The following is a 16,847-nucleotide window of genomic DNA, read 5'->3' as shown; positions in this document are numbered from 1 at the left end:
AAATAATTTTAAATACAGTGGCAACAAAAATTATACGAACCCTTTGGAATTACGTGGTTTTCTGCGTTAATTGTTCATAACATGATCTGATCTTCATCTAAGTTACAAGTATAAACAAACACAATGTGCTTTTTTATAATCCAAAAATTAAACAAATATAATCCTTTGTGTCTTTATTAAACACACTCATTAAAGATTCAGTGTTTAGGGTCACTACTGAGCTTCAACTGGTGGAAAGCCTTCCTGACATTATCCTGTCAGATAACTTGATAAACTTGGGAATTCATTTTCCCCTCGATAATGGGTAGCTGTTCATGCCCAGATGTAGCAAAGCAACCCCAAATCCTTACACTCCCCCCACCGTACTTCACCTTTGGGATGATGTTTTCATGTTGGTATGCAGTGCCCTTTTTACACTATCTGTAGTGTTACATTACTCTGGGCTTCTTTTTTACCTCATTGAACATTAAGCATTGTGCCCTTGGAGTTATCTTAGCCCACTTCCAGCGAGATTAGCCACAGAACTAAATCATCCATTTATAGACAGTTTGTCTAACTGTGGACTGATGAATACCTAAACTCTTTAAGATTTACAACCCTTTCCAGCTTTATGCAAATCAGAAAGTTCTGGATCATTGGTCTTCTGAGACTTCTTCTTTTTTGCAGCATGGTTCCCATCAGCAGATGCTTCTTGTGAATGTCAAACTCAAAATGTTTTTTATAAGTCAAAATAGCTCTATCTAGGGATGCAAATTTTAATCAGTTTCCTTAATAGATATTCAGGCCTGTTAACAAGGCATGTTAATTGTAAACAATTTATGAAATACAGTTGTCTTTTTCGTTAATAAAAGCATCTTTTAACCACAGACGTGACCTATATATGTTGTCTGCAAAATTAGAGACAGTTTAAGTAAAAGCCAAGTTACTTGAATTATAAATTAAACATAACAAAATATTGACTTCATTTAAAACTGTGGAGCTTCCTCTCCTGTCTGTAACTATTCAGCGACTGGCCAGACAAAATCCAAAGTATTAAACATAGCAAACAATACTGCATAACTTCCAGGCTTGATTGAAAGTATATTAGATCAGAGCAAATGTGTTGAACATATCTAATGGGGCTGTCCCATAAAAGATGCTGAGTTGATGCTTCAGTTGAGAGGACCCTGAGTCGACTCACTGCACTTTTTTTTTTTTAAACAATACACATTGCAGTGCGGGAGCAACAGTATAGCAGGCTGTAAACTTTACAAACTGAGTCTTGTCTCAAAATGACTAAAGCACAAAACAAACTGTGATGGAAGTAGAGACAGGTGATGGAAACAAAGGGCAGCATGACTCATTTCTATTGGCCACTCCAATACTCTCCGCTCAGGTGTCAGGGACAGCGCTGTCAGCAGCCTGGAAGGAGACACATCCCCACGTTGCGGTAGGATTTCGTAACTGAGCTCTGGCAAAATGCTGATCATCTGGGATGTGAAAAGCTGATGTTTTCTGATGTTTGGTTCATTTAGTAAAAAGGAAAGAAGTTTAATGAAATCTTTTAATAAGGATGTAAAAATTACACACTTTACATTTTGTATGACCTTGTCATTTGCAAGTGTCTTCATCATTTCAAATGTTTAAAAAAAACACAATTTTTTAAATATTTTGTATGTTTGCCTTATTTTTGATGACTGATTTGTTCCTCCTGGGCATGGATGTTACCAATCAAGTCTGCAGAGAGATGTTCTGACACTCTTCACAGTTGATTCTTTTCAGATGCTCTTTGCTGGAGTGGTTTTGTTGCACTACCTTCTGCTTTAAAATGCTAAATATTGGATTCAAGTCAGGGGACATATGTGGCCCGGTCATAGTTTGCATTTACTTCATCTTTACAAACTCTTGTGTGATTTTTGTGTTTTGGATCATTGTCGTGTTGGCAAATTCCTATACTGCCAGGCTTCTTGAGACTGGGAGTCATCTTTTCATTCAGTATTAGGGTATATAATCTTACATGCATAGTGCCATCTATAAATGTCATTACCCCTACACCCTTTGCACTCATGCAGCCTCATATCAGTACACTCCCATCTCCATGTTTCACGGTCAGCACTATGCAGGCACTATCGTAGTCCTGGCCAGGTCCACACCAAACATGCCGGACCCCATCTGATCCAAACTTTATTTTGCTTTCATCTGACCAAAGAATGTGCGAATATTCATCAGGCTTCTTTTCATGTTCTTGAGCAAAGTTTAATCTTGCAGTTTTGTGAGCAATGGTTTTCTTTGTGGATGACATCTGTAGAAGCTGACTTCATGCAATGTCCTTCACACTGTATGATCAGTCACTGAAACACCAGTTTCTACAGATAATCCTTCTGCCAAGTCAGAAGCACTTACCCATCTGTTTTTCAATGCAAGGTTGTGTAAACAGCGAATTGTCACTGGCATCATTTGTCCAGGAAGGCCACTGTGCCTTCTTTTATCTGTATTATGGCTCTTCCTATACCTCCTCACCACTGCTGCAACTGTGTTTCACCTTATGGTCGGTAGCTTACTGATGCTCTTGTACCATCTCCCATCTTTATGAAGTCTCTTGCATTAGACACAACTCACTCACCACTGGAAGTTGTGGTATTCACAGGTTCTCCTATAGCCTTTTTCAGGCGATCAGCCTTAAGTTTAAATCACAGGTGTAATCCTTTTTTGTTGAACTGAGACTTTTCTTTGGGGCCCATATTTTTAGTGTAGTCCAATTATCTGGTTTGTTTTTAATTATACATTAAATCAAATACCCTACACTTCAACTTAAAAAATATTACAAATAGTGTAAGTTGATACAATTTTGAATCATCTAACATTTTAGTGATTGCACAGATGTGTACTAAGTTTAGTTCCATACTTTAAATGAGAATTCCAAAGGGTTCACTTCCTTTTTCTTGCCACTATTATTTCACTGTGCTAAGGAGCTTTCAGGCTCAATGACACCACTGTGGCGGTGCAGTGGGATGTGTGTGCTTGGCAGGAGAGGATTCAAAACGTACAAAAAGATGCAGGATAATCCACCAAATACAGTTCATTCGGACAACATTCAGACCCCTTCAATTTTTTCAAATTTTGTTGTGTTGCGGCCTTATGCTAAAATAAAAAAAATCTTTTTCATCAGTGGATCAAAGGAAAAACTGAAATATCACATTGAAATAAGTATTCAGACCCTTTGCTATGATATTTGAAAATTAGCTAGAGTGCTTCCTATTTCTCTTGATCATCCTTGAGATGTCTCTAGACCTTGAATTGAGTACACCTGTGGTAAATTCAGTTGACTGGACATGATTTGGAAACGCACACACCTGTCTAAATAAGGTCTCACAGATGACAATGCATATCAGAGCAAAAACCAAGCCGTGAGGTTAAAGGAATTTCCTGCAGAGCCCAGAGACAGGATTGTGTTGAGGCACAGGTCTGGGGAAGGCAACAACCATGACTCTTCTTAGAGCTGGCCCCCCTGCCAGAAGTGCTTTGGTGAGAGAGAGGTGACCAAAACCCCGATGGTCGCTCTGGCTGTGCTCCAAGATCCTCTATTGCTACTGTAGTAACTTTCCAGTTGTACAGTCTTTTCTTAAAAGAGTATAAACTGATGCAGTGTATTACTGTTGGATAAACCTGATCCATGATTTGTATTTCATCTTTTACACTGCAGCAACAAACCTTTGGCTTTGTTTTGCCTTAGTTTTACACGCTGTCTGATATCAACCTCAGAAAACTCTGGGGTGCTGATTATGGTTTTCTATAAATTCATTATTTACTTGATTCTTTTTTCTCATTTTCAGACAATGTTGAATTTAATTCAGAAGAAGCTACAAGACAGAATGGTTAGTCTGAGTTTTACTCCTCTGCATATTTTCATTTTAAAATGTTATTGCTTTATTGACATTAAACTTGTTTTAAGTACTGTGGAGCACTGTCTTTGGGAGGGTATTATGAAATATCTCAGCAGACGGTGGCTCAGAGTCTATTATGGATGTAAAGTTTATTATTGTTTAAATGCAGAATATCCATAATTTCAGTATACATGTTTAAAATCGAATGTAGGGAGATTCTTCCTACAAAGGTTCTATGCGTTTGCTCCTCTCAGTGTGACCAGGTGATGGAGTTTTCCTGGAGCGCTCTGTGGAACATCACTGATGAGACACCTGATAACTGTCAGATGTTCCTTAACTGTCGGGGAATGAGCCTCTTTCTGGAGTGTCTACAGGTGAGTCCACAGTCCCAATTGTGTGCCTATCTGAATTATATTCACATTCATAATCTATATTCAGGAATAGTTGCAATTTAGTTGCCTTCAGGAGTTCTTCCGTACAGTACATGTATAATAATAAAATGCCTCTCCTTTTGCTGTATAATCTTAATCCAGGAGTTTCCAGACAAACAAGAGCTTCACCGCAACATGCTGGGGCTTTTGGGAAATGTTGCTGAGGTCAAAGCTCTGAGGCCGCAGCTGCTCACCCCACAGTTCATCACTGTATTCAGGTAAGAGAACTCTTGAAACCAGTGGAGAATAAAATGATTTCTGAATGATTCTTGTCAGCCTTTCCAGTGTACCTATCATTAGTAAAACACTAAGGACATATTAGAAGCTTGCCCATCAAAAGTCTTTGAAACACTAGTGGATATTCACAACACCTGCTGTTTGACACAGAGCTCATGTTCGATCATTGATAGATTGATTATTTACAGCCAGCCTTTGTCATCTCCAACCATACACTTGGATACATCCTAAATTAACCTGGGTTTATACACAGTGAGGCAGAGGAGATTGCTGTCAAACATGAGTCTGAGCGTGTGTTGATGCATCACCACTACCTCGACAGTGTTGTTGTCCTTAGTGTAAGATACAGTCACTGCTCAAACAAATGAAATCAGAGCCAAATATTGTAGAGAAATGTGTTACTTTGCCTGCAGACTAAAATGAACTCAGCTGGAACAAACTAATGATTGCGAGAGGGTCTGGGCTTAGAGTCGGATCTAGTTATTAAATCGTCAGTGAAGATCACATACCATTACATACCATAGTAATGATTCCATGACAACAGACTGATAGAACACAGCCCCACCCACACACTAAATAATGCCTGAAGAAATTAAATGAAACAAAAAAAGAAAAGACAGAAACTGCTAAAAACCACACAAAACACAGCTTGCTTGAATATATATTTGCAGTTAGAAACGAAGTTTTTGCTCTGCCTTGGGTGAGGATTATTTCATGCAGACTAACAGTAAAACCCCTCATCAGCTATTTGATGTTTTTATCTGTTCCCCCTCACTGTTTGATGCTTTGACAGTAACCTGCTGGACAGTAAAGCAGATGGGATTGAGGTGTCCTACAATGCATGTGGCGTACTTTCACACATCATGTTTGACGGGCCGGAGGTTTGGTCGATGGAAGAGCCACGAAGAGACACAGTGATGGACAAGATGTGGGATGCCATCCAGAGCTGGGATGTCAGCTCACGCCGCAACATTAACTACAGGTTCTGTTCAGTATGTCTTTATTAAAGTTGTATCAGCTTTTTTTAAACTGTTAATATAGTTTTATTTATAATGTATTTTACACTGTATTATGACATATTTATATCAGAATGTTGCAATGAAAAATACATTGTTTTAAAGAATACATAAACTAATCGATAGGTGTCTACATAGTTTAGAGAGAGCACGGTTTATATCAACTGCAGTGTCATTTAAATATCTTTAAAATATAACTTTCTTTAACCTGTTACTGTAAATAAATTACTAAATAATTTAATGTCTTCACATTATTGTATTAATCTGTGATTATAATCTCATATAGAACCATACCATATTTTTTAAGGACAATACTAAATGTAGTAATCCATGTGAATTTAAAACATTCTTATTCATAAAGTTTTTACATTATTTCTAAACACCAGTAATCTGTTGTAAGAGTCTACAGCCATGCTAGTGACTTTGTGAGGCTGTACTTAGAATTTAAGCTAACAACTAACATTTCATGCTCATAATGACAATGTTAACATGCTGAAATTAAACAGATATAATGTTTACCATGTTCACTACATTAGTTTAGCATTTATCATTTGTTAATTAGCACCAAATGAAATTGTTTTATTAGATGTTGACCATGTCTCATATTATTCAGAAGTTACTGCTTCATCTACTGTTAAATGTTAGTACTATGGGACCTGAATTTTTAAATTGAACTGGTCTTTCAGGTCATTCGAGCCCATCCTTCGACTGCTGCCACAGAGCATCTCCCCAGTCAGTCAGCACTGGGCCACATGGGCGCTGTACAACCTGGTGTCAGTTTACCGTGAGTATCTGTTGCTCTAAAGGGTTTCAAACCAGGCACCACATTTAATTTTAACATCCTCAGAGGTGTTCTGAAGACTCTGACACCAGTACTGGTAACTTGTGTTTCACTTATAGTGAGCTTATTTTACACATGTTCATATGTTGCATATTTCTGTACTGACTAAATTGTAATTTTCAAGTGATTATTTGGTATACCAAATAAAATGATATAATATTATCTTAATTATCTAATTGTGCTTTATATACTTTAATAATGTACAGGCATAATTCTAAGTCTTCTCTTTCCATTCATTTTTGGCCTGCAGCAAGCAAGTATTGTCCCCTGCTGATAAAAGAAGGAGGCATAGGTCTTCTGGAGAAAGTTATGGAACTGGAAAGCTCACAGCTAGAGACCAAGGACATGGCCAGGCAAGAATTACAGCTCTCTTTACAAGCTGTGCTTCATAGAACCACCTCACCCTTACCTCTATGTACTTTTCATACTTGTTAATGCTCTCTATAGTTTGTAGGAAGACTCTGTTTGCCAGGATAAGCAAGTATAGATAAATAAGATACATACATACAGCTGATGATTCAGTCATTGGCCATGCATCTGCGTGAGAAAATAATTTTCCTGGTTTGAGATTCCCTTTGTTGCATTTAGTAAAGAGAATGATTAGAAGGCTTGGGACCATGAGACACCTTAGGTCACTTTCAAATCTGTAGTAATTTGGTCCGGACACAGAAAAAAATATCCATTGTTTCCTTTTAATTCTGGTCTGTTGCATGTTCACACTGACTTTTTACAAACGAGCCAAGAGCTTTAACCCTCTTGTTGTGTTCTGGTCAAATTTGACTAATTGACAAATATTTTGTCTGAAAAATGTTGTTGTTTTCATCTGATTGACGTCAGGCTCAATGATATCCTCTGTTGTGATATTTTCAGGCATGCACAGTGGCATGAAAAGTTAAAGATGACATGTATTTTAATTAAGATTACTTTTTTTTTCCTTCTTTTACAATTTCAAATGAAGAAAAAAGGAAAAGGGCCCAAAACAAAAGGGGGCACCCTGCATGGTCAGTACTTAGCAACACCCCCTTTGGCAAGTATCACAGCTTGTAAACACTTTTTGTAGCAGCTAAGGGTCTTTCAATTCTTGTTTGAGTGCTTTTCGCCCATTCTTCCTTACAAAAGGCTTCTAGTTCTTTGAGATTCTTGGGCCATCTTGCATGCACTGCTCTTTTGAGGTCTATGTACAGATTTTAGATGACATTTAGATCGGGAGACTGTGAGGGCCATGACCGAAACCTTCAGCTTGTGCCTCATTGTGGATTTTGAGGTGTGTTTAGGATCATTATACTGTTGTAGGAGCCCTCCTCTTTTCATCTTCAGCTTTTTTTTTTCAGACGGTGTGATGTTTTCTCTCAGAATTTCCTGCTATTTTACAAGTGAGATGTTCCCCGTGCCACTGGCTGCAACACAAGCCCAAAGCGTGATTGAGACACCCCTGTGCTTAAAAGTGGAGAGGTGTTCTCTTCATGAAATTCTGCACCCTTTTTTCTCCAAACATACCTTTTCTCATTGTGGCCAAAAAGTTCTGTTTTAACTTAATCAGTCCACAGACTTGTTTCCAAAATGCATCAGGCTTGTCTAGATGTTCCTTTGCAAACTTCTCACACTGAATTTTGTGTTGAGGATGCATGAAAGGTTTTCTTCTAATGACTCTTCCATGAAAGTCATATTTGTGCAGGTGTCGCTGCACAGTAGAACAATTCACCACCACTCCAGAGCCTGCTAAATCTCCCTGAAGGTTTTTTGCAGTCAGATGGGGGTTTTTATTTGCCTTTCTAGCTACTACTATGAGCAATTATGTCAGAAAGTTTTCATGGTCTTCCAGACCTCAACTTAACCTCCACCATTCCTGTTAACTGCCATTTCTTAATTACATTACAATCTGAGGAAACGGCTACTTGAAAATGCTTCTCAGGGAGTCAGAGTATTTATAAAGCTTTGAAATGTGCATCACTTGGCTTTTCCTAACAAACGAGCCATAGCCATAACAAGCTACTTAAGGTCTGAGACCTTGGTAAAAGTTATCAAGAGCTCAAATCTTTTGGGTGCCAAAATGTTTGTATTGTGCTCCTTTCCTTTTTCACTTTTTCACAGAATTGTACAAAACAAAAATAATACACAAATCTTGCTTGAAATGTTGAAAAGAATGTTTCACCTTTAACGTCATGCCTTTTGGAAATCAGGTCATCTATTCATGGAAACAGAAATTTTGACCAGGCAGGCCAAACTTTTTCATGCCACTGTATGTGATTGGAGATTTTAGTGAGTTAGCAGGAAAGGGGTGTGAGTTTTGTAATACAAATCATTCAATCCTTACACCCCAACATTGCAACACTGCTCCGAGTAACATGCAGTATGTAGTTGGTCAGTTAATCATCTGTTGAGCTGAATCAGATAGATCTGACACTGATCCTGATCCTGACATATTATCTTGTTATCAGTGTAGTTCATAGATCAGGTGGCTGTGGCTCAGGAGGTAGAGCGGGTCGTCCACTAACCGGAAGGTCTATGGTTCGATCCCCTTGCTCCTCCAGTCCACATGTCAAAGTGCCCAAAGGCACTTTGACATGACCGAAATGGCCCTGGATGCCATCAGTATGTGTGAATGTGATGTTTTAATGTGTGTGCGGATGGGTGAATGTGGCATGCAAATGGACTACATTTATATAGTGCTTTTCTAGTCTTATCGACCACTCAAAGCACTTTAGACTACATGCCACATTCATACAGCGCTTTTCTATACATACAGCACTTTCTATACATACACACACACACACCCACACGCCACTGATACATGGGGGGCAATTTGGGGTTCAGTATCTTGCCCAAGGACACTTCAATATGTGGACTGGAGGAGCTGGGGATCGATCCACCGACCTTCTGTTTAGTGGTCAACCTGCTCTAACGCCTGAGCCACAGTCACCCAAAGCTCTTTGAGTGTACGATAAGATTACAAAATCACTATATAAGTGCAGTCCATTTACCATTTACCATAACAGTTTAAGCAATCTTCACGCTTAATAAATAAATTGCCTTTGTTGTGTGCTATAATACCACTGCTTGTTTCCCCTGATTTATATTAAGCCTAGTACTGTATTTCATAAAAAGACATTAGTAGAGGCACTGATTAATCCAAATGAAGCAGAATGTCTTCACTATACACTGCGTGCACAATTATTAGGCAGGTTGTATTTTTGAGGATTAATTTTGTTATTGTACAACTAAAGTGCTGTTGGTCAATCCAAAATGTTAACAAACCCTCAAACCTGAACATTTAAGTAGTAAAAGTGAAGTTTTGGCTTTCTTAAGAGAATATCTATATGTACACCATTATTAGGCAACTATTAGTGTGCAGAATTATTATGCAACTAAATGAAAAACAAAGATTTTCCCATTTCACTTGTTTATTTTCACCTGTTAAAGTGAGAATAATACAAACTCAAAATGTACAAATAAAAATTTCTGAAATTTCAAAAAAAAAAACCTCAGTGACCAATATAGCCACCCTACTTTTCGATAACAGTCACAAGCCTTCCATTCACGGAGTCAGTCAGTTTCTTGATCTGGTCAGAATCAACTTTTTGTGCAGCTGCAACCACAGCTTCCCAGACATTGTTCAGAGAGGTGTACTGTTTACCTTCACTGTAACTTTCCTGCTTAAGATAGGCCCAACAGTTCTCAATAGGGTTTAAGTCAGGTGAACAAGGGGGCCATGTCATTAGTTTTTCATCTTTAAGGCCTTTACTGGCCAGCCACGCAGTGGAGTACTTTGATGCATGTGATGGAGCCTTGTCTTGCATAAAAATCAAAGTCTTCTTGAAAGATGCAGACTTTTTCTGTACCACTGCTTGAAGAAAGTGTCTTCTAAAAATTGGCAGAATGTCTGAGAGTTGATTTTGAGTCAATTTTCAACCCGAAAAGGTCCAACTAGCTCATCTTTAATAATACCTGCCCATACCAGTACCCCACCTCCACCTTGCTGGCGTTTGAGTCGAAGTGGAGCTCTGTGTCTGTTACTGATCCAACCACGGGCCCGTCCATCTGGTCCGTCAAGAGTCACTCACATCTCATCAGTCCATAAAACCCATGAAAAATCTGTCTTCAGATATTACTTGGCCCATTCTTGACGTTTCAATGTATGTGTCTTGTTCAGACGTGGTCGGGTTTCAGCCTTTCTTACCCTGGCCATGTCTCTGAGAACTGAACACCTCGTACTTCTTGACACTCCAGGTAGGTTGCAGTTGTGGAATATGGCAGCACTGGAAGATAATGGGTTCCTGGTAGCTTCATGTTTGATTCTTTATCAAATCTTTGGTGGTCAATTTGTGTCTTTTCTTCTCGACACGTTTCTTGTGACCCTGTTGACTATTTGCAACAAAGCATTTGATGGTTCTGTGATCACGCCCCAATATCTTAGATATTTCAAGAGTGCTGCATCCTTCTGAAAGACTTTTTACAAGTTTTGACTTTTCAGAGTCGGTTAAATCTCTTTTTTGGCCCATTTTTCCTGAGGAGAAGAATCTGCCTAATAATTATGCAAACTTTAATATTCGGTGTTGATCTCCTTAGGCCACACCCTCCCTCCTTACACAAATACACATCACCTGATATTTATTAAATCAAATAAGCATTCAAGTTTATACAGCTTGGAGTTGGAAATTATGGGTAAAATGATGATATGGTCAAAATATTCACTTGCCTAATAATTGTGCACACAGTGTATATCGGGAAACCCTGAAACCACTTAACGTTAAAATCACATCTTCTATCACTAAGTCCTGTCATTAGTCTGCTTTGCTTACACACCACAAATGATCTACACCGGAGTTCACGTGGAAGCAGACCAAGACCCATCTTTTCAGGCGGTCTCAGCCTGTTTTTGGTCCCATCAGAGTTTGACTGACAGCTTTGACACCAACCTACTGCGCAGTCAGAAAGTATTCAGTAATCATTTTGTTATGTTGCAGCCTTATGCCAAATTCATTTTTTCCTTCACCAATCTACACTCGATACCCAATAATGTAAAGGGGAAAACAGAATTTTAGAAATTTTTGTAAGTTTAGTAAAATTGAAATGTATTTGAAATTTAGCTCAGGTGCTTCCCATTTCTCTTGATCATCTTTGATTTTTTCTAAACCTTGATTGGAGTACAGCGGTGGTAAATTCAGTTGACTTGACATAATTTGGAAAGGCACACATTTGTCTATATAAGGTCTCACAGATGACAATGCTTATCAGAGCAAAAATCAAGCCATGAGGTCGAAGGAACTTCCTGCAGAGCTCAGAGACAGGATTGTGTCAAGGTACACATCTGGGGGAAGGCTACAAAAAAATTTCTGCTGCAGTGAAGGCTCCCAGGAGCACAGTGGCCTCCATAATTCTTCAATGGGAGAAGTTTGGAACAACCAGGACTATTCCTAGAGCTGGCTGCCTGGCCAAACTGAGCAATCAGGGGAAAAGGGCCTTAGTAACCTCAGTTAGAACCCCTCCTCCCGAAGGCTGCAACATAACAAAATGTGAAAAAAAGGGAAGGGGTTGGAGTCCGAATGTACTGTAAGTGAATTAAATCAGTTTGTTTGAACACTATCGAACAGGTTAAGTCAAGTCAAGTCAATTTTATTTATAAAGCCCAATATCTCAAATTTTTTCTCAGGGGGCTTTACAATCTGTACAGCTTGCAACACCCAGGATGAGAGGAGGTCTCAGAGCGGTCGATGGTCCAGCACAGAGAGCTTGCGTGAGAGGAGAGGAAAGGGAGGAGAAAATAGGGGTAGAAAGAGAGGGAGAAAAGAGAAAGAGATAGACAGCTTGGATGCTCATGTGCTTGAGCAAACAAACAGAGGGTTAGAGACATGCACTGGTTTTCAGAAAGTTAACAGTATTCTAATCAACAGGACGGACTTGGACTTGAAGTAATAAGTTTAATAGATTAATTGAGACTGAGACTGACCTGCTGGAGGGATAATGGTAGCAGGTAAACAGCCTGAAGTAATGAAAGAATAGCAATTAACTGAAAGTGAAGGTGAAGATATGAGTTTTAAGTTTGGATTTACACCAAATTGGTTTTCCAACTGGTCTAGGAGTATACGGTGATCTGTGGTTTCACTGAAATCGAGTAAGAGAAGCACAGAAGTTGATTCTGAGTCCATAGTAAGGAGATCATTCACCACTTTAGTAAGTGTAATTTCAGTGGAGTTACAGGCCCTGAAAGCAGACTCAAAAGGTTCAAAAAGATTAATAGTAGATACTGTATGTGGACTGAAAGCTGCTGAGACACAACCCTTTCTAGTATTCCTTGAACTACATGTAAAGAATGGAAGGTTAGAGGCTGGTTGCTGATTATTAAGAGACTCAAGATCAAGTTGTGGTTTCTTGTTTAAAGCTTAACCACAGCAGTTTTAAAGTTAGTGTGGTTGGTGCCAGTCGTAAGTGATAAATTAACAATATTCAGCATTGTAGGTCCCAAAAATATCCAGAGACCTTTGTAACATTTACCTGGTAAAGGGTCAAGGAAACAGTTAAGTAGCTTTACAAACCAACACCAACTTAAAGATATAGTTTAAAACTTGTCAACACAAAGACTATCTGAGATTCAACGTATTGCTGAACTGGCTCTGCTTAAGTAGCTGGCGATGAAGAACTAATTTTGTATATAATCTAATCTAATTCACTGCAGAAAAAGTTAAAAAAAATCATGAGCCATAAAGGGCAAGCAGCTAAGAAATGGCTGTTGTTGAGCAAGTTTGGTTGCAGTGTTAAAAAGAAATCTAGGATTGTCTTTATTGTGATTAATTAAGCGAGAGAAATATACTGCTCTAGCAACGGACAGGGCACGCTTTTAATTGAATACACACTCGTGCCATGAGAGGTAGAAAGCTTCCAGATAAGGTGTGAAAGCATCCTTAATGGCATTTACATCTACAAGATGTGGATTGTATCATTTAACAGTGAAATCATTTTGGTACAGGGAAAGAATTTACTGTTTAAGAAGCGCTTGGAAAGTACACAACCTTCAGCTAACTTGTTTTCAAATGTTTTCAATTTTTTAGGAAAGTAATGGAGCAGTGTGAAAACTTCAAAGAAGACCCCATGGAAACAAACCATGGACAGGAGGTAAACTATGGACAAAGAGGTTGACATCACAGGAGCCATGATATCCAGCAAACATTAAGCAAACCAACCTAAGGCCCCGCCTACTGTCATCACCACAAGGGTCAATTGTGTGCATTATTCTTATTCTTATCATTCTTATTATCTTATAGAGCAGAACTGTGTCTCTGACACAGTTTGGATAAAACCTTAATATATGACACGTAGGACTTAGGATGTGGAACATGGTGTTTTGTTGTGAGGGTTTTTACCTTTGCTGCACATAAGCATCTCTTCTGTTAGGACGGGTTTGTGGGGGAGGGTGACTGTTATTTCTGTGTGTGTGTGTGTGTGTGTGTGTGTGTGTGTGTGTGTGTGTGTGTGTGTGTGTGTGTGTGTGTGTGTGTGTGTGTGTGTGTGTGTGTGTGTGTGTGTGTGTGTGTGTGTGTGTGTGTGTGTGTGTGTGTGTGTGTGTGTGTGTGTGTGTGTTTATCAACGATTTTACGACAGAACAAAACAGTTGGGAGTGATGCTTGATTCTCAGTGGAAGGAAATGAAAGCCCTCCCAAGCTCACTACCGTTAACTGTAACTTTGAATGAGAGGCTCAAGGCCATGTAGTGTCCTGCCACGCCATTCGAGGTCTCAACTCTCACACTGCTCTCTCACACACGCTCATGCTTGTGGGGGCCACTGAGCTGCGGACAGATGTACAGTGAATATTAGCCATTATGCATGTAGTTCATCCCAAAGATGAACTATATGGTGTGATGCAGAGAAGCATCACACTGATGTTGATGGGAGGGGAGTCTTCCCAGACCTTGTGGCACAATGATGGACTTCTTTGTTAAATATGTACATATTCTGTTTGTCTCATCCTTTTACTGCGTGTATGTTTTAAAATATAACTGTAAACACTCATGACTTTACTCTGTATTTAAATTTGTTTAGGTTTGAGTGATATATGGTCAGTGCTAAGAAACTATGTATCATATATCATTCAAATGTTGTCTAGAAATCCTGGATACTCTTTGTTCTTTAAAGGATCATTTAGGTTTAGTTCAACCTTGCTTTTATTTTTAATTATCTGGCATTTTAACCTGATTCTGTTGATTCTTCTTGCTGGAAGCAGTAGTGAGCTTCAACTATGAGGGAGGTCAAAAGACCCAAAGAAAATAAACTAAATGGCCAAAAGTATGGGGATACTACAGGCCCCAGTGCACAAAGCCAGCTCCCTAAAGAAATGGTTTTCCAAGTTTGATTTGGAAGAACGTGACTGGCCTGCACCTTAATCCCATCCAACACCTTTGGGATGACCTGGAATGCTGACTCTGATCCATACTTTATCACCTAATAACACTGTTGTATCTCACTAATGATATGGGGTGTGAATGGGAGCAAATCCCTGGAGCCTGTTTCAGCATCTGATGGAAAGTATGAAACTGGAAGAGTGGAGGCTTTTGAAGCAACAGTTTATTGCCCATGGTTTGGAATGAAATTTTTTCACATATGGTTGTAATGTTGAAATAGTATTCCACCGATTTTGTATTGCCCCCTGTGACATTGTCGGACTAACAAAAAAAAAAAGATTAGAATTGATGCAGCAAAGCATCAATTCAGAGATACTGTTTTTTTTTATTCTTCCTTGTTAAAACCTTTCGCCTACATTACCCACAATTAATCTCGACCACGACAGTTCAGTCAGATTAAGGTGGGTTATGTTAGTAGTGGCTTATGTAGCCTGGAGCCTCAAGCAGATACGAGGAGCAGGCTCCCCAACACCTGGAAACACACTTTGATGTTTGTAAAGTTGGTTCTCCCTTCAGGGTCGACAGGCTTGTTTGGGTGTCCACATACTTTTGGAAATATAGTGTTAATCAACTTTTCATCTACAGTCTATGGTTTTTTGTTTCTGCTTCTTCAGTACAGCCTTGATACTATATACTGGGTGGTAATGGGCCCTACGCTATCAGAAAAGTAAAATTACTGGTGTTATCTTGAGTTGTAGCAATTTTGCAATCTTTTAGATTCTTTGGCAAAAAGCAGTCTCAAGTATTCTGGTCCCCATCTCAACAATGCTTCTGGGGGTCAAGTATGATGCCAGATAATAAAAGAGACAAGGTTGATGAAAAAAATTATCCTTTAACACACCTTATGGCCCATAATTTGTAGTGGTAGGTCAAACATGCTGCTAAGTAACTGCTTCACTTAAATCAAACACTTTTCTTTTGAAAAGCTGATGGGAGAAAAATAAAATGGTGCATTCACATGCATGTTTGAAGTTGAAACTGGAGTGATCTATCCAGGAAGTAATGTCTGGCTCTCAGAAATAAGGTATCATCCTCATGGAGGGAGAGGCATGGATTTCTTCACTGGTTTGACTGTGATCATAGAGGAATCCTTACTGAACATTTTGCTTGGAGGTTAAATTTCTGCTCCCGCTATCAAAGCTTTCTTAACTGCACAAACTCATAGTAAATTGCTAATTTGAGTCTGTTGAATGCCGTCTGTTCATTAGTTGAGCATTTGTGACATTTGATCTTTAGCATAATCAACTTCCCTTAAAATTGCCATATAAGACTAGCTGTTCCGCTCTGTTAGCGGGAAAGTTTAATTCATAAAAAAAGACTTAAAAAAGTCTATTTAAAGCAAAGCAGACCTTGACTTATATGAGAGGCGGTCAAGGGGATATGACAGTCATGGAGATATTAGATAAGAGAATATTATAGCCAAGAGTAGGTGATTTTACAGACCGACTGATAGACGAACATACATATGATCACTGTGAGGCAGCTGTCAGAGTATATTTTATTGAAGTTAATTTCAGTATTATATTTAAACTCCAATTTCAGCAACATTACGATTTCATTTCAAATTTGTGTTTCTTAGTCTGTGGAGAGAGACAAACTATCTGTGTGTGACTTGTACGACTGGTCTGGACTACTCAAGAATTTCATTAGTAGCTAAGAAAAAAAATGTTATTTGGGTAAATGTCAGAGTTTCTCTTAAATCGCTTGTAGGGAACGCTTAAGACACACAGCTTGGATTTGCTTATACAGGTGGTTCTTGTGTGAGGCCCACTGTGTGTATGCTTGAGGCCTAACAAAAATCTTGAATGTACATATTTCCTCAGAAATACTTTCAAAGCTGATTTGTAATAAAAAAAAAATGCAGGTATACACACACACATAAATATATACATGTAATATAACTAGCTCACAGTCTTGTTCAGCAGAGTACATGAAAGTAAGGCAGCTTTATGTATACGCCACACTTAAAACAGTGGCAAATCAAAGTGCTTCACATAGGCAAAGAAAAGTATTAGAACAACATTATAAACAATAAGCAATAAAAAACAATAAAACCAATTAAGTG

At 38.7% G+C, this 16,847-nt stretch overlaps 1 protein-coding gene across 2 annotated transcripts in view; it reads left to right on the top strand.

Annotated features, from left to right (window-relative positions):
- Window positions 1-13,875, top strand: part of zer1 (zyg-11 related, cell cycle regulator) — a 32,131-nt gene extending 18,256 nt beyond the window's left edge. For both annotated transcript variants that reach the window (XM_040157139.1, XM_040157140.1), the window contains 7 exons: window positions 3,813-3,854; window positions 4,118-4,237; window positions 4,397-4,512; window positions 5,325-5,513; window positions 6,234-6,331; window positions 6,639-6,741; window positions 13,435-13,875. In XM_040157139.1, coding sequence (XP_040013073.1) covers window positions 3,813-3,854; window positions 4,118-4,237; window positions 4,397-4,512; window positions 5,325-5,513; window positions 6,234-6,331; window positions 6,639-6,741; window positions 13,435-13,522 — 756 coding nt within the window. In that variant the 3' untranslated portion in view covers window positions 13,523-13,875. The remainder of the gene's footprint in view (window positions 1-3,812; window positions 3,855-4,117; window positions 4,238-4,396; window positions 4,513-5,324; window positions 5,514-6,233; window positions 6,332-6,638; window positions 6,742-13,434) is intronic.
- Window positions 13,876-16,847: the final 2,972 nt, after the last annotated feature.

The sequence above is a fragment of the Xiphias gladius genome, chromosome 20 (assembly GCF_016859285.1).
Source record: "Xiphias gladius isolate SHS-SW01 ecotype Sanya breed wild chromosome 20, ASM1685928v1, whole genome shotgun sequence".
Taxonomy (NCBI): domain Eukaryota; kingdom Metazoa; phylum Chordata; class Actinopteri; order Istiophoriformes; family Xiphiidae; genus Xiphias; species Xiphias gladius.
This window is presented reverse-complemented; position numbering and strand designations above follow the sequence as displayed.